Raw genomic sequence first — 24,321 nt, 5'->3', positions numbered from 1 at the left:
GTTTATTGAATCATTTCCCAGTTTCAGGTCTGTGCTTTTTTGATTTCTGTATGAATTTTAATAGGAAGTTCATTTTTTGTTTTTTGCATCTTTTTAAAAAAATGTCGTATCCTTTTGTCTAAGTTCATATCCTTTTATTTTTGCCTGTTTTCTTCTTAATGCTATCTCTTCCTTACTGACATACTTCATTTATCTTGCTCCATATGATAGCTCAGCCAGTATAGTAAAGTGAGAACTGTCAAGCTCTTTGAGCACTATCATTTTTATGTACTTTATATTCTTTTACCTAGAGTCTCTCTTTCATCACAGTCCTGTTTTCTAGAAGAAGGTTGTGTTTTGTGTTTTTTTTAAAGGAAAGTCTTCTGAAAGTTTTGTTTTTCCAGGGTTAAACAAACATGGGGTTGTTTTAATGGCTGAATTACAGACTGATGATAGTAGAGCTCTGGAGGAAAGTGGGTAAGCCATAAGTAAATGTGAATGTGTTATGCTCTAAGCCTAGCCACAATTGCAAAGATTGCAGAGGTAATAAATTATGATGCTGGAAAGAACTATGCTTTAATAATCCACTATAGTGCAGATTCAGTTGGCATTCCCTTTTCTAGAAATCCTTGCTGCCCCTCATAATAGAATTATTTTCAGTACCATGTTCCACTGCCTTACTCACTTATTCACTGTTGTATCCCCAGTACCTAGCTTAGAGACTAGCACAGAGAAGGTAATAAATACAAGTTTTTTGAATGAATGAACAAAGATGTGCTACACTAGTATTTACTGTAGGCCAAGATTTCTTAGATAGTATTGAGAATTCCAAACATTTTAACAAAAATTTAGAATTCTAGACGTTTTCAGAGGTACCATTTTTCTTACTCTTCAGGGATTATGTTTCCTTTACCTTGTGGGTGTCATGTTTTCATAGTTCCTACATCATGCCTTCCCCCACCCCACCTCCCACTCCCACCCTCATTTTGCTCTTCCTGTTATGAAGTAAGATCTGTGTAGACTTGATGCCAGCAATGGTTGTTCCTGTTGGTACTAAACTCTCTCTCTACTTGGGTAAAGGATGTATTTTCTTCTCAGATCTACAGCTAAATGACAGATTAATGTGCATACCTTTCTCTTTTCAACCCGAGTTGCTAGGAGGCATTTACTTGGTACAGCTCTGCTTTCCTGGGATGACGTCTTCTCTTGTAACTGCACCCTGGTTCTTTGATACTGTCTTGAGAGAGTAGGTTAAAAAGTACAATTTGTCTTGTCTCTCTGTCATATCTGTAGCATTTACCTGTTGGAAATCCACATTGTAGGATTCATTGTGCCACCACTGGTTTGCTCTTTGTCATCTTAGGAGCTTTCTTCTGTAAATGGATGTAGAAAGCTATCCGTTGGATTTTGCTTTGCCTTCAAGAACAGAACTCTTACTCTTTGTCATAGTAATACCTGGATGGTATCTGTTGGCTTCTAGATTTTCTAGCTGGTACACTTTCCAGGTCTCATGAGTCAGGAGATTGGAGAGTTATAAATTGACTTCTCTACCCTCCCCGCCTTTTTTTTTAGCCAATCCCTGTTTCATGTGGTAAGCCTTTGGTATTTATCAATACAGTGCCACCAGTCTTATATAAAAATGTGAAGAGTTACTTCACGTTCTGCTGTTAGGGGTTTTAGTAGTGTTGAGTCAGGGTAAAATTTTTTCGTGTGTGTCTTCATAGACATTTTAGTGAAAAGTGGGAAAGGCCACACTGAATTATGCTATTTCGAGTTCAGTAAGGCTTATTTAACTGAAATTAAGCGGGTTGACTGAGTCATCTCTCTGAGGATTGTCTCCTCTAGTTGCAATATTTGTCTTCTATCCTAATGTATTTTTCCTAGTTCTGCTTGCTTTTTTCTTTCACTCCTAATCATAATAAGACGTTTTCCCCCCAAACGTCAAATGACAAAGAATCCATATTATGTTTAGTAAGGACAGGTCCTGTTAATAGAGGGCTTATTCAGCCTTTGCAAGTCCATGTTGAGTCTCTGATAATTCAAGAAGAAGCAAAGACCAAGGGGGTGTGAGTAAAGTTGTGCTAGAGTTTGAATCTGTTATGTGCCAGGGCCTGAGTTGATTGAGGGAGGATTGCCAGCTGGCAGTGGTGGTAGAAAGAAGTCTCTGGGGAATGGGAAACTAACTCTAGAGGTTTCCTAGTTAAGACTTAACACGGAATCTCTGGGCAATTGGAAATATTGTACTCTCCCCTAGGGAGATGGAGCGGGAATTAACTTTTCCCCTGGTCCAATGTGACTTGGTTAGAAATACAATTGAACCTGTTTGTCTTGTCCATTGTGATGTGATAGCCCCCTAGGAACAGTCTGTTTTGTGTGGGAGTTTATTTCAGGCTGTCTCCTTGCCTGTATTGTTTCCTTTAACAGCTCTTTAAATTTTCTTTTTCCAGCAATGATGTTGTCCACTGGGCATGTACTGACCAATGTGGCAGGTCTGAGAACATAGCTGAAGCTGAAAATAGGAAAGCTGGGGGCAAGGAAGAGCCTTGAATCTTGAGGTGGGACGTTGACTCTAAGATGTCCTTGAGCAGTGGAGCCTCCGGAGGGAAAGGAGTGGATGCAAACCCGGTTGAGACATACGACAGTGGGGATGAATGGGACATTGGAGTAGGGAATCTCATCATTGACCTGGACGCCGATCTGGAAAAGGACCAGCAGAAACTGGAAATGTCAGGCTCAAAGGAGGTGGGGATACCGGCTCCCAATGCTGTGGCCACACTGCCAGACAACATCAAGTTTGTGACCCCAGTGCCAGGTCCTCAAGGGAAGGAAGGCAAATCAAAATCCAAAAGGAATAAGAGTGGCAAAGACACTAGCAAGCCCACTCCAGGGACTTCCCTGTTCACTCCAAGTGAGGGGGCAGCTAGCAAGAAAGAGGTGCAGGGACGCTCAGGAGATGGTGCCAATGCAGGAAGCCTGGTTGCTGCTATTGCTCCCAAGGGCTCAGAGAAGGCGGCTAAGGCATCCCGCAGTGTAGCCGGCTCCAAAAAGGAGAAGGAGAACAGCTCATCTAAGAGCAAGAAGGAGAGAAGCGAAGGAGTGGGGACTTGTTCAGAAAAGGATCCTGGGGTCCTCCAGCCAGTTCCCTTGGGAGGACGGGGTGGTCAGTATGATGGAAGTGCAGGGGTGGATACAGGAGCTGTGGAGCCACTTGGGAGTATAGCTATTGAGCCTGGGGCAGCGCTCAATCCTTTGGGAGCTAAACCGGAGCCAGAGGAAGGGGAGAATGAGTGTCGCCCGCTAAAGAAAGTCAAGTCTGAAAAGGTAAGAGGTGGCCAGATCTGGCTGCCTACTGCCAGTCAGAACTGCCCTGGACTAATCACCAAATGCTTTGTGCACTCTGTGGGAGGCTCATTAGTTTGTGGGTAATGACCAATTACAAGGTCAGAGCAGCTGGTAATGATAATGTGGTTTTGTTCCAAATTAGGGGATTCTCTACAGATTCATTAACAGCGGGCCTGGGCATTTTGGAGAATATCTATTGCTGGGGGCAGCTACTTGGTATGACTTCTAAGTCAAGTGGAGAAACTCCCACCTTGTCCTAGTCCCATCACCCTCAGACACTTGTTGCTGGAGACCAGCATCAGCCTGTATGTGGTTTTCTCATCTTGACTGGTATTTCATCTTTAGAATTATTGATGAACTTACTAAGCGGATGATAGGCTTTCAGTGGAGAGCTGTTCTTAATGGGATAGATGGTGCTGCTGGGTTTCTGGAAGAAAAAAGGTTAAATAAGTTTCATGGCATGATATCTATCAGGTGTTCTATTGGTGTCTACCAAAGAGCAAAGCGGAAGGTAAATAAGGGAGCAGGAAGTACTGACTGTACTAAGAGGTACTTAATCAGGCCTTATGAGTTGGTGTTGTGGCTATGCATGTTTGGCCTTGAAAGAGATTCTTTGGCCACTAAGAGTATGGTTCTTGGCCAAGAATCTCCCTCAACTATTGGTAATCAAAGTGTCCAGGTGGTTTAATAGCTGCCAAACAGTGTAATGATACCTTACCTTCTGCTTGAGTTGGAAGGACAGGTGCTTACAGCCCCAGGAGGGGCTTTCCTCCTCTGGGAAGATGATCTTAGTTCATGTCTAAGGAAATAGAGCTTGCGGGGCTGGAGCAGAGTCGGTGTGAGTCTGGGGTCAGCTCAGGCTGCTTTAAACTTCAGCAGCTTACAATTTCCTGCAAAGCGGCTGGCTTGGTGATGAACTCTTCACTGGCTCTTGATTTTTCTGCTTTGTGTTTGCTCACCCTGTGCTTTCAGCTGAACCCAGCAGATGTGGCATAAATTGGTTTCTCTGTAATTACATCAGCTGCAACAGGGAATACCTATTTCCATATGTAAGTGTTAATAAATAGAGGCTGGATGTGTATGTTTGTGTGGTGGTGTCCTCTCAGTGCCTGGATTCCAGTGGTAGCTTTTGCTTTCTTTGCCTTAGGTATTTTGGTCTTTGCCTCTGGCACATCTGTAGCTCTTAGTAACATCTGGGCTTCCCTAGTAACAGGGCTGTGAATTTTCTTCCACTAATAACACAATGGTTCATTCCATTTCACCAGAGGCAGCTGCCAGAGAAGCTGCCTGTTTTTAGGTGACAGATGCTATAGTCCACCTCAGAAGCGTCAAGTTCCAGCTGGCTACTGGCATGGCTCGTCCTGTGCGGGCTGTGATTTACCATTTTCTCTGGGGGGCAGATGGATAATACTGTTTTAAAGAGGCCTAGGAGTACCAGGAGTTCTTGCTTCTGTTCCAGGCCCATTAGACTGTTCCCTACATCTGGCTGCAGTAAACTCTTGCCATATATCCATGTTCATAATCATTGCTCTTCTTGTGCTGACAAGTGGCCACTTCTGAGAATGGTCTTCATTTTCCTTTCGGTTTAGAACTTTTGAGTCATGTCACAATCATGTAGGCCCAGTAGTCCTCTACAGGTAAAAGGATTAATGATGCTGAGCTTCGTGTTAGTTTTAAGTCTAAATGTCCATGGTAGTCTCCAACAGAGTAGCAAATGGAACTTATTTTCTCTTAGATGTCCAGGGACCGGTTGGGTGGCTGCCCTTCACATTATAATTGGGCTGAAAGATGCAATGTATTCAGCAAAGAAAACAACTTGGTGCCAGAGAGGTTTGCCCTTTAATAATATAACTGTGCTATATAAGGCTTGTCTCCCAAGGAGACTGAAAATGGGGCAATGGAATGAGAGAGAAAAGGGAGAGAGACTGTGGTTCGGTTTTTGGAAGAAAGATAAAATTGCTGGGAAGTACTTTTAGAAGCAGAAAGTTGCTGTGCAGTTTGATGTTACTGTAAGCCAAACCCTGGTTTCTCAATTCCTTTCCCTGTTCTTCAACCCTTCTGAGCAGTTTGGTTCTGGGGGGTGCCTTTCCAAAGCCTTTTGATTGTTGAAATAATTATTTAAATAAATGTTTGGAAGTTGCTAGGAGATAAAAACACTGTGCAGAGAGAGAGTGTTTCTGGAATGGGAGGAGGGAAAGACTGAAGGGGAAAGAAGGCTAGGAGTCTTAAAGCAGAAAAGCTTTTGAGAAACAAGGACTCCAGGGTTTAGGGCATAATAGGGGCTCATTGTTTGATGATTACTCCTATAGCTTGTAAGTTGAATCTGTGAAAACTTCTTTTAGGATTTTCTGTCTGAGATACTGGCTTGCCTATGGCTTCATTGGTTTGGAATGTTCCTTCTATGTGGGGACAACCAACAGAACTAAAACAGCAAAACAGATGTTTTGACATAATCTAGGAATTATATACTCTGAACTGGGAACTATCATGAAGAAAGAAAACTCATAAAATTTGGGAAGTGTCTTGACTGGTGTCAGAAGACAAATAGAGTTTGTGGTATAGGATAGAATTGTCACATGTCTCCCATTGGCTAATGAGGGAGCTTTGAGTATTCAAAATATCTGCCTCAGGACCTTCTTTCTCATCTAGGTAGGTATCTCAGGCTATGGCTGAGGGAATTACCTGTCAGCCAAGGATGTGGATTTCCCTTCATGGCATCCCACTTCAGCTCCACCACACCTTTCTCTGGCAGGGCTTTCTGTGATGTTTCCCAGAGTTCTAGGAGAGACTAGAAATGGCTCTTAGCGACTGCTGCTGCCCTAAATTGTTATTGAATACTGCTGCTCCTACTTCCTGCCAGCTGAAGAGATGGGGGAGGGAATGTTGAGGAATAAACAAGAGCCTTTCAGCTCTTGCCTGTTCCCTTGCCTTTGGTTTGATTGATAGATTGTTAAGTTAGGGATGGAAGGGGAGGTAGGGAGGAGGAAGCGTGCCTGCCTGAATGTTCCAAGCTTAGAGCTTAGTGCTTGCATTGCCAGTCTGACAGGCAAGAAGAAAAGAATTTATAAACCACAGAAGGCAGTGATGTATCTGTGCTGAGTCTGTCCTGCCGTACAGACTCTTGTGAAAGAGTCTGGGCTTAAACCAGGAATTTAAGGTGAGACTCCTTATTTTTTTCAAATCATATGAAGTAACCAGTAGGCTCTAATGGCTAAGGGATCTATAGGTTTGCAACCAGAAGCTCCCCTGGGCTCTTTGGCTGCTGTTTTTGATCTTGCAAGGTAGGAACAGTCTGCACTGTGCTTTCCCCTTGTTTGGGGTCTCAGCTTCTGCTACTCTCAGAAAGTTACATGTATTACCACTCTCCCCCCACCCCCATTAGTTTAGGATACAAAAAAACCCAAAAAACCATTAAGTGTGTGCTCTTTGCTCTTTCCCCCTCTGATCATGCTTGCTATCGCATCCTGTGTTCTAAGAGCATCTTCCTTTGCCCTTGGTTTTGTTTTTCCTGCCCTAGTTTATGCCTTCCAGCTCAGTTCTCTCCTGTTGCAATCTCTCATTGCCCAACCAAGGTCAGGTCTCTTTTATTCCTTCTGATCCAAGGCTTTTGCTCTTAACGCCTTCCTCCTTCAGCTAGCTGTTCAATCTCAGCTATTGATGGCATAGCAGTCAGCCTTTCCTCCTGAAGCCAAATGCCCTCCAGCATTTTTCTTCATGGAAAAAATTAAAAACAAGTTGATATTTATGTGGGACAGAGATGCAACAAAGCCTGAGCTTAATTTATTTTTTCTTCAGTAGCTCTGTTTTCCATCTGGGTGTTGTAATTCAAGGAGGGCCCACAGGGAAATTATCTTGTCCAGTCTCCTCATTTTATGGAAGAACCTAAGACCAGGGAGGTCATATGACATGCCTAGGCTCTCACAGGTAGTCAGTGACAAAGCCAGGCCTAGAGACCAGGTTTTTGGTGCCCAGGTTCTTATAGCATATTGTTACTCAGGGGTTTGTTAAAAGTTTTCAACTGTCAGGAGGGCTTCTCTGTTTGCCTACTCTAAAGACTACCTTAGAAACATTGGGTGTGAATTTCCAGATACTCTTGAAATTGTTTTCATTGTTTTTCCTACTGATTTTAACATTGTAGAGGCTCAGTAAACAAAGGATCCTTGAGTGTGAGTTTCTTTGGTATGATAATGATGTTTGCAGAGAACTATTTTAGCTGGTGTTGAACCTATCCTATATAAAGAGGGAAAGTTACTTTTAAGCTGCTACTTTGAGCTTGGTTGTGTGTGTGTGTGTGTGTGTGTGTGTGTGTGTGTGTGTTATGTTCTGGAATATTGCATTCAAATTTCCATTGTAATCATTGAGGCATTGCCAGCTCCCTCATTATTTGCAATTGTGAGAAAGAAAAAAAACCTGGTGCTTCTTGGACCTATCACTAATAGGGAGACCTTAAATGTATTGTAGATATTAACTGTTTTGAAAAGACATGATATACTGTTGGATACCATTATTCATTTGGTACATTAATCGAGTGCATTTTATTTTTATTTATTTGAAAGATTTTTAATTGAAGAATAGTTGACACTTTGAGTGCATTTTAGATTCCAGGTATTGTGCTTAGTGCTGGGTACATATAGTGAATAAACAGAAGATTCCTGCTCTTTGAACCTTACAGTTTACCATCTACAGTAGAGTTCCTAAATATATGGCCCATAAAACCATGTGTATCACATCACCTGAGTGTCAAAAATGCAGATTCGTGGACCCAACCCCAGTTCTGCTAAGTAAGTTTTAGGGTCTCTCCAGATAATTGTTACATACTTAAACATTTGAGAACCATTGTGAATTTTCTTTATAAGGGGGGTATTGGACACCACTTTTGAGTTAAAACACCAGCCTTCTTTCTAAATTTAAATTTCACATAAACTGGAGCCAGACTACCTGGTGTGTATCCCAGCTCTGCCTCTTATTAACTGAGTGTTCTTAATCAAGTTAACTGTTCTACCTCCATTTTTTTCTTCTGCAAAATGAGGAAAACAATAGTTCATAGGGTTGTTGTGAGATTAAACTACTTAATTCATATAAAACACTTTGAACAGTGATTAGCATTCAGTAGGAAGCCCTGAAATAAATACTGAATTCGTAGGAAGCATTCCGTAAATGTTAGAAAAAGAAAAAAACATGATTTAAGTTAAAATATGTCTCAGTATGCCCTAGGCAATAATGGGCTGAAATACAATAACATTCCACCTGTATAGGAAACCCAGTATAAATAGATAAACATATTGGCTAAGATTTTGAGCACTGTGCTCAGAAGTTCCAAGCCTAGGTTAGGGAATTTTCATGCTGGTGATGTTTTCTAAAGCCCCTGGTGTTTATAGTAGGGGTTGCAGAAGGGGGGAGACCAAAAATTGGCTTCAAAAGATCTTGAAGTAGCCTGTTGAATTTCATTATTTCATATAAATTGAGTTTCCTTTCTGGCCATCTCCCTGATGTGGGATTGGGTTTTTTGGATAGATGTTATTGTGGGTTTGCCAGCACGCGCGATCTTGTGTATGCTGGAAGAACACTAAATGCTTTTTGTTTCTACACAAGAGTGCATGGAAAATCTAAGTCCTAGTTCTTAATCTTCCTCCCCTAGTGTGAACTTGTATTTTTGCCATTTGGGTATAAGAGCTTTTACCAGCAGAGCTCATCCAGGGAGGCAGCAGGGCTTGGGCTTTCAGGCTGGAGGTGGCAGTAACATACACAGCTGAGATCCTGCCACTGCTGGCTGTCTGAGCCCTCCTCTCTGTGGTTTTCACTCTTCAAGCCATGCTTGAGTAACCCGCCTCCAGAGCTGCTGACAGGGCCGTGTTCAGAGGCCTTGGAAATTACACTGTTCATTTCCTTATCATCCCCTGACCTGCAGTGCAGAGCCTTCTGGTGCAGGAACAAGGCAGAAAAAAATCCAGACGGCTCCCAGCCAGCATGTGTCAAGGGCTACAAAGAAGGAAATTGGACTTGCTCACTTCAAAACCGTGGGGTTAGGCTTTGATTTTTGGTTCCTGCCGAGAGTTATTTGTGTGTGTGCGCGCATGTTCTATCTCTGTGTATATGTATAGAATGAGGCTGTGCATGGCAAAGCTGTAGAAGAGGAGCATCTGAAAGTAGAGAGCAAAGGGAAGATTGCTTTTCTCTTCAGTTAATTTCCCAGTTGTGCCATTGGGATGGGCCTGGAAGGATTAACATCAGGAAGGTGCCAGGCCATATTAATGTTTTAAAATATATTTCTCTTGGTACAGTTTAGTCATGGTTGACAGCACCCACCCAAGTAAGAAGCTTCCCTGGCTGGCTGAGGAGACATTTTTAACAAATCCTATGCCTGAAGTCATTCATCCTAGATGACATTGACATAATCAATGTTGAAGCTCCCTAAGAAAGGATAGACTTTGGGTTAGTCTTGGGTAAGGGGAATAGCTCTTTTGAGATGAAGGATAGTATGACAAAAAAGAGAAGAAATTTATAGCATTTAGAGATTTTCTGTTTATAGGGCAAAATTCTATTACATTTTTAGAAGCTGTCCTCGATTTTTTAGTATTATAAAACAGTCCACCTCCTTTTTCTTTTGGCGTTTCTCTTGCCCTAGGATACCCAAAGGAAATACTTTTAGGCAGAAGAAGTAAAATGGGGATGGTAAGAGGCTCTTGAGCAGAATTTACAATCATTCTGTTCTTAATTTTCCTTTTTCTGGATATCCACTGCCTTAATGTCATTGGTGATATTAGAACCTTTGTGAAGTGGGGGGAAGAAAGAAGTATTTCAGCTTTCAGACCTTGGAGGTTTTTTTAAATCCTAAGTGTCTCTCTTGTTAGAAGTACTCTGTAGAGAAGTGTTTTCACATGAGAAAGTGACAGCTTAGGTGAGAGGGGATTGCTTCCTTTTACTTTCTAAAGCAGTAGTCCCCTGTACCAGCAGCTGCAGCGCAGCCGGCAACTTGTTAGAAATGCAAATATCAGAGCCCATTCCAATCTCCCAAATCAAAAACCCTGGGGTTGAGGCCCAGCAATTTGTATTTCAACATTAGCTCTTTCTTTGACTATGATACTAAAGTTTGAGATCTGCTGTTGTAGAGCACCTTCCCCCCTCTTAATAGTGAGGAGCAAATTGGAAGGAGTACCTAAGGGTTTGGGACTTTGAGAGCAGTGGAGGTATTTAAAATATTTAACTTTTCCAAGCTTTTCTCTTCTGTAATATAGAAGTGAATAATAGTACTGATCTTATTGTGAAGATTAGATCAGATAAAGCACAAAAGCAATCAGCACAGTGCCTAGCGTAGAGTAACTACTCAATAAATGTTAACTATTGCTGATACTGTTACTAGGTATGAGGTGCAAGGTCATTGTGAAATTAAGATGCAAGGATATCTTTAGTGACTTTAAAGAATTAACTCCCTGGTGGTTTTAGAAAGGAATGAGTTGATGATCGCTTGTATTCTAACTCCTGATTTCGAGGAAGGCTTGAGGAGAGATTGATTAAGAGCATTTGGAGCCATTGAGGTTTGGAGTTACACTGTTTGATTAGTTTAGAAGCATTTGTTGAACTCCTTTTGGTACAGGGCTGATCTCAGGTTGTAGAACCATGGCTCTTAGCTGTTTCCCATTAAAATCAGAGTTGTGTTTTTGTTTTGTTTTGTTTTAATATATACTCAGGCCTTCTGAACCATTTTTTCAGGATTGAAATGAATGGAACATTGCTTTAGTTTAGAAAGTTTTTTTCCTTCTTTTAATCCATAAGAAGTGCAGATTTCAGCCTTTTGAAGGAATTAGAACTATAGGTAGTCTGAACAGGCAGGAGAAGAATAAGGATTAAGATACTTCTTTTTGTAGACTTGTCACTAGCTGCAGGAAATAAAAAGGCAGTTCCTAGATTTTTGGTAGAGGTCAGTTTTTAACCTGAAATGTTGTCCATTGGGAGAGTATAATTTGACTGTGCCTGAAAAATACACTAATGGAGTATTTTTTAATTTTAGATTATTGGATTTTAGCCATAGTAGCCAATACTAGATTGTGTTTAGATGAGCCAGACCTGGTCATTAAATTTTTTCTTGGTCTTTTTAGTTTAAGCTATAAATGATGTAACGTTATAAGCTATAAATGATGTAACATTGTATGTAAATAATGATGTAACACTATTTCAGGTGTATGACATATTCAGTATTTGTATATGATGCAAAATGATCACCACAGTAAGTCTAGTTAACATCCATAACTACATATATTTACAAAATTTTTTCTTGCAATGAGAACTTTCAAGATATATGCTACTAACTACTTTTGCATATGCAATACAGTATTATCTTATTAATTTTTTTGTGTGTTTATTTTTGAGAGAGAGAGAGAGAGGGAGACACATGATCTAAAGCAGGCTCCAGGCTCTGAGCTATCAGCACAGAGCCAGATGCAGGGCTCAAACCCATGAATTGTGAGATCACGACCTGAACCGAAATCAGAGGTTTAACTGACTGAGCCACCCAGGCACCCCTGCAGTACAATATTACTAGCTATGGTCACCATGCCATACATTAATTATATCTCCATAGCTTATTCATTTCAACTCCTTTTCACCCTCTCCTCACCCCTTACATCAGGCAACCATCAGTCTTTTCTCCGTATCTATGAGTTTGAGTGTTTATTTGTTTTGTTTAGATTCCACATATAAGTGAAATCATACAGTATTTATCTTTTTTTTTTTTAACTTATTTATTTTGAGAGCCAGAGAGAGAGAAAGAGAGAATGAGCACACACAAGCAGGGGAGGAGCAGAGAGAGAGGGGGAGAGAGAATCCCATGCTGGCTCTGCACTGTCACTGCAGAGCCCAACTTGGGACTTGATCCCACAAACCATGAGTTCATGAGCTAAGCTGAGATCAAGAGTCAGACACTCAACTGACTGAGCCATCCAGGCACCCCTGTATTTTTCTGACTTATTTCACTTAGCATAGTGCCCTCAAGGTCCCTCCATGTAGCTGCAGATAGTTAGATTTCATTCTTTTTTATGAATGAAAGATACTCCATTTTATTTATATATACATATACCACATTTTCTTTAATCATCCATTGGTGGACATTAGGTTGTTTCCATGTCTTGGTGATTGTAAATAATGCTGCAGTGAACATGGGGGTACATGTATCTTTTCAAATTAGTGATTTTGTTTTCTATAACAAACTTGTTATATATATATATATATATATAACACTTGTTATTTCTTGCCTTTTTTTAAATTATTATTTTTTAAGCTTATTTATTTTGAGAGAGGCTGAGAATGAGAGCAGGGGAGGGGCAGAGAGAAAGGAAGAGAAAGAATCCCAAGTAGGCTCTGCGCTAAGAGTGTCAACTGACCCAGGGCTCAAACTCATGAACTGCGAGATTATGACCTGAGCTGAAATAAGAGTCAGTGCTCAACTGACTGAACCACACAGGCGCCCCATGGTTTGGTTTGGTTTGGTTTTTTACAATTTTTGTTGTTGTTGTTTGTTTGTTTGAGAGAGGCAGAGAGAGAGGGAGGCAGAGGATCCAAAGCAGGCTCTGTGCAGACAGCAGAGAGCCTGATGCAAGTCTCAGACTCACAAACCGTGAGATCAGGACCTGAGCCGAAGTGAGATGCTTAACTGACTGAGCCACCCAGGAGCCCCTGCCTTTTTAATAATAGCTATTCTAACAGGTGTGAGGTCATGATTTAATATGGTTTTGATTTGCATTTCCCTGATTATTAGTGACATTGAAGATCTTTTCATGTACCTGTTGGCCATCTGTATGTCTTCTCTTGGCCTCTGTTTTTGTTTAGTAATGGGTTCTTTCCATTAAAGTTTTTTGTAAACTGGTACCCAACTCACTCAACTCAGAGTTGATATTTCCTGTTAGATATGTTTCTTCAGAAGTAAAGCACTTACCCCTGTATCTGAATGAAAGCTTAGTGAAAGGTACAGAGAGTGAAGTAGAAAGGAGGTGTATGTACTCATCATACACCAAGCAAAATAATATGAGGTTAGAGAAATTAACATTCAGGCTGCAGAGTCTTTTAGTGTGGAAGCTTCTCAACTGGCGGTGCATATCAGAGTCACTTTAGAGTGACTAAAAAAGTAAAAGTCCCCTGCTGAAGTAAAACCTTTAGGGCGGAACCCCAAACATGTACTTTCTTTTTTTTTTTAACTTTAACAGGTGATTTTATTGTACCTCTTGGTTAAAAGCCACTGTCATTGTAGAAGTTGACCCTGGTTTTTTGCCATTTCCAGATGGAGCTATGCACTGCACTTTAGATATATGATTCTCAAGTGTTTTTCATCATGCTCAAGATTCTCCTCCAACTCTCCTTTTTCATTTCTCAGTCATTGTGTTGGGTTCAATCAGTTAGGAATACAGTTAGAATGACTCTAACTTCTTGTTACCCCCTTAATTAGGAGAACTAATTACTGAGTTTCTCATAGTTATAGATTTTAAGTGAGAACATCCGTATCATTGTTACTGATTCAATTTTAAATTATTCCAGAATTTTTAAGGCAAATTTGAGCAAAATTCTTAAGACTACATTTGGCATTTGACTCTTTGTGATATTTTAAAAAACATAAATTAGAAGGGAGCAGAAGACAGGTTTAGATAATCTAAACTTATTGCTAATATAAAAGCAGTTTATTTCCTTCATTCCTTCCTTCTTCCTCTCCCCCCTCCCCTTTCTTTCCTTTGAGAAAGAGCATAAGCTGGGGAGGGGCAAAGGGAGAGAGACAATCTGAAGCATGCTCCAAGCCCATCTCATAGCCCAACTCAAGGCTTGATAGCAACCCGTGAGATCATGACCAGAGCCGAAAATAAGAGTCAGATGCTTGCCAACTAAGTGCTCCAGTTTATTTTCTAATCTGTTTCTGAATGTATTTCTGTGCTTATTAATTAGACGATAGGTGTCCCTAATTTTCTGGAAATTCATGACCCCCAAATAATGCAGCTATCCAATTAAGACCTTATTCCTGAGCATGTTTCTGGACACACTGATTTTAAACATGCTGTTTTTAGAAGACCGAGCATCACCTCACATAAATAGAAGTCTCATCTAAGTTATTTCCTTTTTTTTTTCTTTATACTGCATACTACTTATTTGAAATCAAGAAGAGAATTAAGTGTTTTTGCGTATAAGGTATTTCCCTGCTGGGATTTTAAGTCTCTGAGGAAGAATAATTAGAGTGCTACAGTTGCTTTCAGAGATGAACACATATTTGAATATGCTGCAAATTCAGTTCAGAACATTATGGAATGCCATATTTTGGCCAGAATTATAATTATGTGACCTTAAATTCTCATATAATAAAATTTAAAACGTGGTTTTGAGTACTAGCACATGTATTACCTATGCTTTCTGAATTTACATTAATCTCTACTTTAGATGGATCCTTTTAGGTCTTGGAGTATTTCAAATACATATACCACTGAATAGGAAGAGAAAAAATGGCAAATGTGGGAAGAAGTCATCATACGATGTGACTACACATTTATATACACCATATTAGACTAGATCTTAAATCCGTCAGTATGCAGATTCCTAAACATCTGGTAGAGTGTCTGTTTGAGATAAAATATGCCATAAGGCATTTTTCATTTTGCTTATACATATGTGCTTAGATTGAGAATGTGGAGACTTGAAATCAAACAAGCTGATTGCTTATAACAATTTCAGAAAGAGGTTGAGAAAATTTTTAATTTTTGTTTATGTCTGATATCTGTCCTATCCTTTCCCATCTCTTACAAGGATCAGGTTCTAAAGTCAGGGTATGAAGTACTTGGTCAGAAAATACTCGTAAAATCACTTAATATGACACCATGTTGGGAGATTGACATACTGGCTTCATAAATTCAACCCAGTTTTTTTTCCATCATTGAAACAAACCATTATTTTTTTGTTGAGGTCTCGTGTAAAACCTGGCTTGTGTTTATGGACTGTATTGATGAAGTGTGTTTGTAACTAGAGTTACCCTAATCCTGGCTAAGTACTTACACTATGAGAAGCACATGGGATTGGAAACCAGATAAGTGAACGGCTGTTCAAGTCTACCATCTCTGGCTCGCTCCAGAGTGTATACTCAATGACTGGAATAACCAAGAGGCCTATACCTTTGAAATTGTTCTTTCTTTTCTTTTAATTGCCAGCCACATAAAGTTTTTTGATTGTGGTAAATGTATATATCCAGTTATCTATTTAGTGTACCAAATTATTTTATGGCAGAGGAAATCTTGGGGTCTAGATTTCTCTATGTAGTGGAGATTCATAGGTCCTTGGATTGAATCCGGCTTCATATGATTATTCTCTTGTAGCATTTACTTTTCAAGTCTAACTTTAATGTTCTTCATACCCACAAATTCTTTCTCTTTAAGTTCCTTTGATCAGTGAAGAAATAGTCCATTTCTATATGGTAGCCTCAAGTCTTAGCCTTGAATTAAACAAGAATTACTTTATAGGCAAACTGAAGAACAAAGCTATTCTCTTCTTACCAACATAAATATCCCTGAGCCTAGTCTCTCTTAAGCTTAGTGTCTTTGGTGACGTCTTTGAGGTACTCTGCTTTCTGTCCTTTTCTGACTTTGAGCTAGAATCTAAACTATGCTTTTTAAAACAGCATGTTGTTTTAATTATTTTTTGTTATTTCTGAGAATCCTGTCTTAACGAAGTGGGATTATATTTAGTTAGGCAGATTTAGAGAGGTCTTTTCTTCCTCCTCCCCCGTTGAAAATAAGTAACCAGGAAAATATAACCATTTGGGGGGGTACCTGGCTGGCTCAATCTGTGGAGCATGGGACTCTTGATCTTGGAGTTGTGGGTTCAAGCCCCCACAGTAGGTGTAGAGATTACTTAAAAATAAAATCCTTTAAAAAAAAAAAAAAAGGACCATTTTTTATGTTCTACATGGGCATCCATCTTGGTCTGGGCACAGCATTGGTTGTATCAAGAAAACCATTATACTATTGACAATGAGGTTTTACCCATACTTTGAAATTGCTATTAAGCTACTGCTTAGCTCCTGCTTAGAGATGGCACTGCTTAGAGATGTGGTATACCTTATTTGAAGGCTTGATGCCCATGCTATGCTTTTAGCTGTACACTAGTGGCAGCTCTTGGACAGAACATAGTTTATAAAATGCCCAAGAGGACAGGTTAAACAGAAGTTTTCATGTTAAAGAGCTAAATAAAAATGATTCTGGGTGTAGGCCAATACATCGCTGAGAAAGAAGAGAAGTACCGTTTGCCTCTACCTAGGAAGCAGTTTGGGCAGGGCAAAGCTCCCAGAAATGGACATTCTAAACTTACTGACTTGGGAAGTTCTGGGTTTTGCCCCTTAGCCTTTGTGAAATGGAGCTTCTTTTCAGAACGGGTAATAGATGTGGAACAGACTTAAAGTCTTAAAATAATGCCACTTCCCCACCCTCTAAACACTCCCTTAGAACTAAACAGGTAAGTGTCCAGATGTCACACAGAGGCAAAGATTAATTGTTACTTAGGACCCAAGTTAGGTAGGGCTGTCCCTGGCATCTGCTATCTGCTAGATAGTGACCTGAAGTGGCATTCAGAGCAGAGAAAAGTCTGGGAAGATAGGTGGAAAACAATACAATGACATTTTCATATTTGTCCAAAATTTTCAGGTTTTTCATTTGTTTTTATTCCCTAGTCACATTTCACCCACTATTTCGTATCTAATAACCCAAGTCAGGAGAAAAGGGCCAGCACATCCACTTTAATCCTTCCCATTCCCTTGCCCCCATAAAGCTTTGATACTGGTGAAAGCTTGTCGAAAAAAACTGGTGACAGCGTGAGAGGTATGTCTGGAAGTTAGTGGCAGTGAAGAGATAGTGGGGTTGGGCTCTGTGATGTGGGGAATGAGTGCTTGAAAGTAAACTTTGGTGGTTTGTTTTTATTTTTAACAACAACAAACAAATATTTGTACTTTCCTTACCAAGCATTTACTTGCTCTTAGTAAGACAATGGCAAATGACTGGTTTATCTTTAGAAATGGTTATGACTAGGGATTTGAAATTAGGATAGATTTGAGATTAGGATAGATTAGGAGTTGATAGGAAGTGATGGTGTCTTGGGCCTACATACCTCCCGAGAAACGAAAACACAGTACTTATAAAAAAAAAAAAATGTTTGTCTATTTTTGAGAGAGAGAGAGGCAGAGAATTCCAAACAGTCTCCTCACTGCCAGTGCAGAGCCCGATGCAGGGCTCGAACTCCCAAACTGTGAGATTGTGACCTGAGCCAAAACCAAGAGTCAGACGCTTAACTTGACTGAGCCATCCACCGGGTGCCCTCCAAAAACAGTACTTATAAAGGACACTTAGATTTTAGTGTGGTGCTCACTTAGTAAAAATTATCTTTTTTAAAAAAAAATATTTTATTTTTAAGTAATCTCGACACCTGCCATGAGATTTGAATTTATAACCCCAAGATCAAGGGTCACATATTCTACTGACTGAGCCAGCCAGGCATCCTTAAAAATGATCTTTTCTTAAATATTCTTTTACTGATCTTATCTTAGGGATGGTTCCTTCCCACATTTCTACTGCTTATGTGTTCTGTATCTTTCAAAACCATTTCCAAAGTTCAGGGAACCTGGCTGGCTCAGTCGGAGAAGTGTGTGACTCCTGATGTCAGGGTTGTGAGTTGAAGCCCCATGTTGGGTGTAGAGAATACTTAAAAAAAAAATTTTTTTTTCCAAAGTTCATTTTGCATGCTACTGAACAATAAGTCCAATGGGGCATACAGTCTAGTAGGAGAGATAGAATGGAAGCAAATAATCACATGCATATCAGGGTAGGTGCAGAGAAAATATCCATGAAAAGGTTTGAGTAAATATCTGAAGGATGAATAGTAGCTAATTTGGAGGAGAGAGTTAAATGATGAACAACTAAGTAGAAAAGTTCCTTAAGGTCTGGAGGTCATGAGAAAGAATTGGAAATATAAAGATTTAGGAGTTATTAATATGAACCAGTAAATTGTAACTGATGCCATACAACTGGATGAGCTTACCCAGGGAGAACATGTCTGTTGAATGAGATGAAAAGAAGAGGGCCCAGGATAGGTCCTTGAGGAACACCAAGAAGGTACTAACTTAAATGGCATGTTAAGAAGTGCTTCGCTGTGAAATGGAGAGCATACAAAACTACAACAGGAACACATGTCTACAAAAACATTTAAAAATCCCCTGAAAGGTAGTCTAGAACTTGCTTGGTTCTATAGTCAGATTTGGTTTACTGGCTTGAGTCATGCTTTAAGGGAAAGTTCCTTTCTTGTTTGTGCTACTTGTAAACAGTGAAGGTAATCTTTGTTTTTCTTACTTTAACCACTTCCCATATTTTTTCTGCTTTTTGCTGTCTCTTCCAAATCAGTCTCAACTTCCATAAATTTTACATAATTATAAAGCATAGACTTTGCAATTAGATTTGTATTTGCATCTCAGCACTTAATAGATGTGGAATCTTGCAAAATTACCTCTGAATGTCACTTTTCATATACTATGCATTTACAGTATATGATTATCTAGTAGTTGTAGGCCAGCAACAAATGTGTGTACCATTTTCTTTTCTCTTCCTTGGAACCTCTCCTGCATTTCTAGGCAGGTGAGTTTTTTCATCTGTGATCACTGAGGCTCTGTCTTACCTCCTTATAGCATCATGTAATAGCAGCTTTTCTACTAAAGTAAAGGAGTTTTGCATTTCAAAGTCCTTTCTAGAGAGGAAACACAAGAGAGTTTCTGCATTGTTGTAATCTACAGATTTTAGTAAGAGCACCGTTGGCATTTGAGACTAGGTAATTTGTTGTGAGGGGCAGTCTTGTGTATAGTAGGATGTTTAGCAGCATCCTTGCCTTTACACACTTGATGCCAGTAGCATTTTCCCTAAATCGAGGCAACCAGAAATGTCTACAGACGTTGTCATATGTCCTCTAGAGAGCAAAAATCTCCATTAGAGAACCATTTGCTAAAACGCTGTTTCCTGTTGCGTTACTTACACAGCAGTGTACGTTCATGAAAATGGAGGGAGTTGTATATATAAAATATACAGTTTTCTGTTGTGAATGTTATGTTTCCACAAAACAAAGTGTTTTCACTAAAGGCAATAGAGAACCAGGCTGAACCCATAATGATATCTATCTAGATTTTCACTCATAGTCTAGCCAATAGGGTGTGGAATTAAATCTAGGAAAATCTCTTTTACAAGATTTTCAGAAATAAGTTCTGGACACAGGACAGAGTTGAAATATCAGCAAAACAGGTATTTTCCCTCCCACCCACTCTGCTATTCTGTGACAGCAAAGGAAGAGGATTGCTTTATTTTTGTCACTTCAACTCTTATGACCCCTTTCTTGATGGTCACTGAAGTTACTTCTCAAAGTGTTTGCTTTTACCTTTAATATAAAGTCTTTCAGGGGTTCCTGGGTGGCTAAGTCATTAAGCCTCTGGCTTTGGCTCGGGTCATGCATGATCTCACAGTTTGTGAGTTTGAGTCCCACATTGGGTGAGCTTGAGGCCGGCTTTGGGTGAGCATGAGCCCCACTTCAGGTAAACATGAGCTTTGCTTTGGGTGAGCCCCTCTTCTCTCTCGTCTCCCTCCCTCTCCCCTTCATCTCTCCCCTCCCCCTCCCTCTCCTCTGTCTCCCTCTCTCTCTCTGCCTCCTGCTCACTTGCACCCCCCCTTAAAAAAATATATATATAATCTTTCAGTTTTTATCTTCTTTGTATGGAAGGGTAGAATGTCCTTCTGTATTAGGTGACATTGCTCCCTGAGAATATAGTCTCCAGAGAAGTCTTTGGATAGGACCCAAGCTGAAAGCAATAGGTTAAGTAACACACCTCATTGTCTTGCGAGGAGTCCAAGAAAAGATACTGTTTTGAAGTTTGAAAGATCCTGTAAAGAGAGGGCAGGCCTTGGGCCAGACAGCCTTTGAGGTGGTAAAAACCAACTGAGCTCATAAACAAGAACTGGCATGTGCCAACAGAGTCACTCATCCTGGCTCCAAAGTTGGCTGAGGAGAGAAAAGTGTGGAAGGCTCTGTAAGTGGAAGGATTGTTCTTGGCTTTGGCCGTAGGTTGACTGGAAATAGAGCAGGGAGGGAGCTTGGACCTGGTCTCTGAGGTCTGGGCATTGCCCTGAGAGGAAGAGTTTTTTCCCCCTTCCTTTTCTTGTTTTGTTTTATTTTTTTCCCTCCTTCTTTCTTAGTATTAACATTTCAAGGTACAGGAAATAGTTGGATATTGAGTGTTTTACAACTCTTCTAGAACAGGCTGTTAGTATTCTGGTCTGCTAAAACGAAAGCCAGAAGGGATTTCACTAGGTAGAATCAGGGCTCGTAACTTTTATGAAAGTGCCCTAAACAAGGAACCCTCAGTTTATTTGGAAGTGTTTTAAGTTTTACTAAAATCCAATCATTGCCAGCATGGTTTTTTAAAGAAGATAGACAGCCATGGTGGCTAAACCAAGGAGATCAGTAAGATCTGAAGTTGGCAGCCGAGTGAAACAGCTGAGAACAAAAGAGAGAGCATTGGTATGGGAAAGAGGTACAACTATGCCTCTGGACCCCTGTCCCCTCATTATTCTTTACTGACCCTGGCAACTGCCAAAGCTTGCTCAATAGGGTTGTGGGCTGGGGATTGTTTCTTAATCCCTGTACGAGAGTACCAAGATTCAGCTGCGTTATCTATGCTCTGAGCCTCTGGCACTTGGCTAAGGCACTTGCTGAGGCATCTGGTGACTATAGACAAAAGCCTATTTTGTCAGAGAAAAGATTGGGGCAAAGTACAAGCATTGTTATCTCTGATGCCCTCAGGGTAAACTGTCTACTTGGCAAGTGAGACTGTCTTGACCTTGTGAATTACAGCAACATTTCCACTTGGTTTTATGTTTCTTTGAGATTATTTTCTGTCAGTGAAGTTTGAGCATTTAGGTGTTAAATGCTACTCTTGAAAAAAACTATTAATCTTTTAAAAGTTTTAAATATCATAAAAGTAATAAGTGTTTTATTAAAAATGTGGAAAATGCAGAAAGTTAAAAGGAAAAACAGAAAAATCATATTTAGTTCTATCATTTTCTTAGAATAATTTCTTTAATGTTGTGAATCTGGCTAGATTATTGGTTCAGAATTGGCTTGGACATCATCTATACCTCATGAATCTCAACTCTGTTCCCTTAAGCTTATTTAATTTTCCCACTAGGGAACTGACCTGGTCTGGCCTTGCTTGGCTAGGTTTTATTACATTTGATGAAATCTCACCCTGGAGTATGAAACTCTGTCATCCATATTTAAATTTTTTATAACTTGTCTCAAGCCAAATTTTTATCTTTATCTATGATTGTCTTTTTTTTTTTTAAGTTTTGTTTATTTATTTAGAGATAAAGAGGAGAGAGCAGGGGAGAGGGAGAGAGAGAATCCGAAGTAAGCTCCACACTGTCAGTGCAGAACCCAACTTGGAGCTCCATCTCACAACCGTGAGATCACAACCTGAACTGGTATCTTTAATGAATATATAGGGGGAAAGGTTTTGTTATTTTTAAAGGCTGAATGTTAACCCACTTTCTCCTTTTGGGAAAAAGGTATCTGTGGTGTCAGTTAACATAATAATTTGCTTTCATTGATGAACTTGGTCAAGAAAGTCTCATGAGATTTTTTTATTGTGTAAATAGAAAAGGGCTATCTTTTGTGGAATTTTGAGACAAACCAAGCTACAGGGATTCTTTTACCCTAGAGTAACGTTTTAGTTAAGGCAACTACATGGAAACAAATCCACTTCTTTTTCTGTATAATTTTTCCATCTGGATTTGTTATATTGTCTAGGCTGGAGCTTCTGCTTATTAGATATTTAGATTTTTAGCTCTTAGAGGTTTGTGGTAAAGAAAGTGGAAATCCTAGCCTAATAGGGAAATGTATTTTGGACATATTTATTATTCCTCCTTAATGTTGAAATGAGATGGGACTATAAGAGACTGATGTTTAAAAGTACTCTTTGGCATTTGCAACATCAGGTGTAGCCATTCCCAAAGGGGACATTCATTAATATACCCTTATAATAGGAACAGGACAGAAATGAGGAGAGATGCTAGCTGGGTATATTGTAATTTATATTCTCTGAACGTATGCATTCTATACTGATGGGTTGTTATTATAGATTTTCTTTTCATTTAACATGGATTCTCCATATAAAAGGGAGAGGGAGTTTCCAATCAAAACAGTTACTCTAGCAACTCTGAGACTAACTTTTGGAACTATCATCAGCACTTTGGTTTGAAGAAATTAATCATGATTGACTATCTAATGGTAAGCTTTGCCAACAGCCTGACTTAAGACTTTAAGGAAATCTAGGAAAATTTGAAAATCTTCCATGTGAATAACTTAAATAGAAGGTTGAGAAATGATGTCTGGTGGCCTAACCTGTGGACAGAATTTTTGCTTTTTGCATGTTTATCAGATGGCTTTGATATTGCCAAAAAATAGAAAATAATCTTTTTCCATAAAATTGGAAAAAATTTTTGGGATGAGTGTGCTTTACAGGTAACTTATCATCATTATTCAATTCCACAATTCTTTAATCACTTCTAAAAGAAGGCTTTGTACCTATCAGCAATCTGTCTGTGTGTCTGTCTGTCTGTCTCTCTCTCTCTCTCCCTCCCTCCCTCTCCACCTCCCTCCCTCTCCACCTCCCTCCCTCCCTCCCTCCCTGTCTTTCTACGTCTGTCTCTCTCTCTCTCTCTCTCTCTCTCTGTCACACACACACACACACGATTTTCTTTTTCCCTCAGCCCCTGCCAATCACTAATCTACTTTATATCTCTATAGCTTTGCCAGTTCTGGATATTCCGTATAAATGGAATCATAAAATATGTGACTTTTTATGTCTGGCTCTTTTCACTTAGCATAATGTTTTCAAGGTTCATACACGTACACCATTCTTTTTTTTTATGACTGAATAATATTCCATTATATAGATACACTAGATTTGTTTACCTTTGCATTACTGATAGACATTGGATTGTTTTCACTTTTTGGCTGTGTGAATAATGTTGCTATGAACATTCACTTAAATGTTTCTGTGTAGACATGTATTCACTGCTCTTGGGTATATACCCATGATGGGAATTGCTGGGTCATACGATAGCTGTATGTTTAACATTTAATGGAACTGCCAGACTTTTCCTAGAGTAGCTGCACCATTTTACATTCCCACCAGCAAATATACAAGGATTCTGATTTCTCCTAATCCTCAGCAACACTTGTTATTGTCCTTTTTTTTTGGTTATTGCCATCCTAATGAGTGTGAAATTGTATCTCATTGTGATTTTGATTTGCATTTTTCTAATAACTATTGATTATGAGCATCTTGTCATTTGCTAACTGGCTATTTATATATTTTCTTTGAAAATAGGTCTATTTAGATTCTTGGCTCATATTTTAACTGGGTTATTTGTCTTTTTGTTGAATTGTTAAGAGTTTATATATTCTGGATACTAGTCTCTTAACAGATATATGATTGACAAGTAATTTCTCCCATTTCTGTAGATTGTCTTCACTTTCTTGATAGTGTACTTCTTTGAAGTACAAAAGTTTTAAATTTTGAAATTTAAATGAAATCCAATTCATCTATTTTTCCTTTAGTTTTTTGTGCTTTTGGTGTCCTAAAAAAAACAATGGTCTAATCCAGGGTCATAAGATTTACTTCTATGCTTTTTTCTATGAGTCTTATAGTTTTCACTCTTAGATTTAGACCTTTGATCCATTTTGAGTTGATTTTTGTACAAGGTATGAGGTAGGAGTCCAACTTCATTCTTTTGCATGTGGATATCCAGTTTTCCCAGCACTACTAATTGAAAAAGTTGTTCTTTCCTCCTCGTGGATTGTCTTGACACTCTCATAGATTTGTCATTTATGACAAGTCATTTGATTGTATATGTATGGGTTTTTCTCTGGGCTCTCAGTTTAGTTCCCCTGATCTAG

The 24,321-nt window shown here is 39.5% G+C and overlaps 1 protein-coding gene across 4 annotated transcripts in view; it reads left to right on the top strand.

Annotated features, from left to right (window-relative positions):
- ZNF609 (zinc finger protein 609) overlaps positions 1-24,321 on the top strand; it is a 208,802-nt gene that overhangs the window by 23,852 nt on the left and 160,629 nt on the right. For 2 of the 4 annotated variants that reach the window (XM_027067502.2, XM_053223892.1), the window contains exon 2: positions 2,427-3,300. The exons of 1 other annotated variant lie outside the window; for it this stretch is intronic. In XM_027067502.2, coding sequence (XP_026923303.1) covers positions 2,554-3,300 — 747 coding nt within the window. In that variant the 5' untranslated portion in view covers positions 2,427-2,553. The remainder of the gene's footprint in view (positions 1-2,426; positions 3,301-24,321) is intronic. One more of the 4 variants, XM_053223893.1, reaches the window with a different exon arrangement.

Source organism: Acinonyx jubatus, chromosome B3 (genome assembly GCF_027475565.1).
Source record: "Acinonyx jubatus isolate Ajub_Pintada_27869175 chromosome B3, VMU_Ajub_asm_v1.0, whole genome shotgun sequence".
In the NCBI taxonomy this organism is placed as follows: Eukaryota; Metazoa; Chordata; class Mammalia; order Carnivora; family Felidae; genus Acinonyx; species Acinonyx jubatus.
Note: the sequence above shows the minus strand (reverse complement) of the source record. Positions and strands in the feature narration are given on the sequence as shown.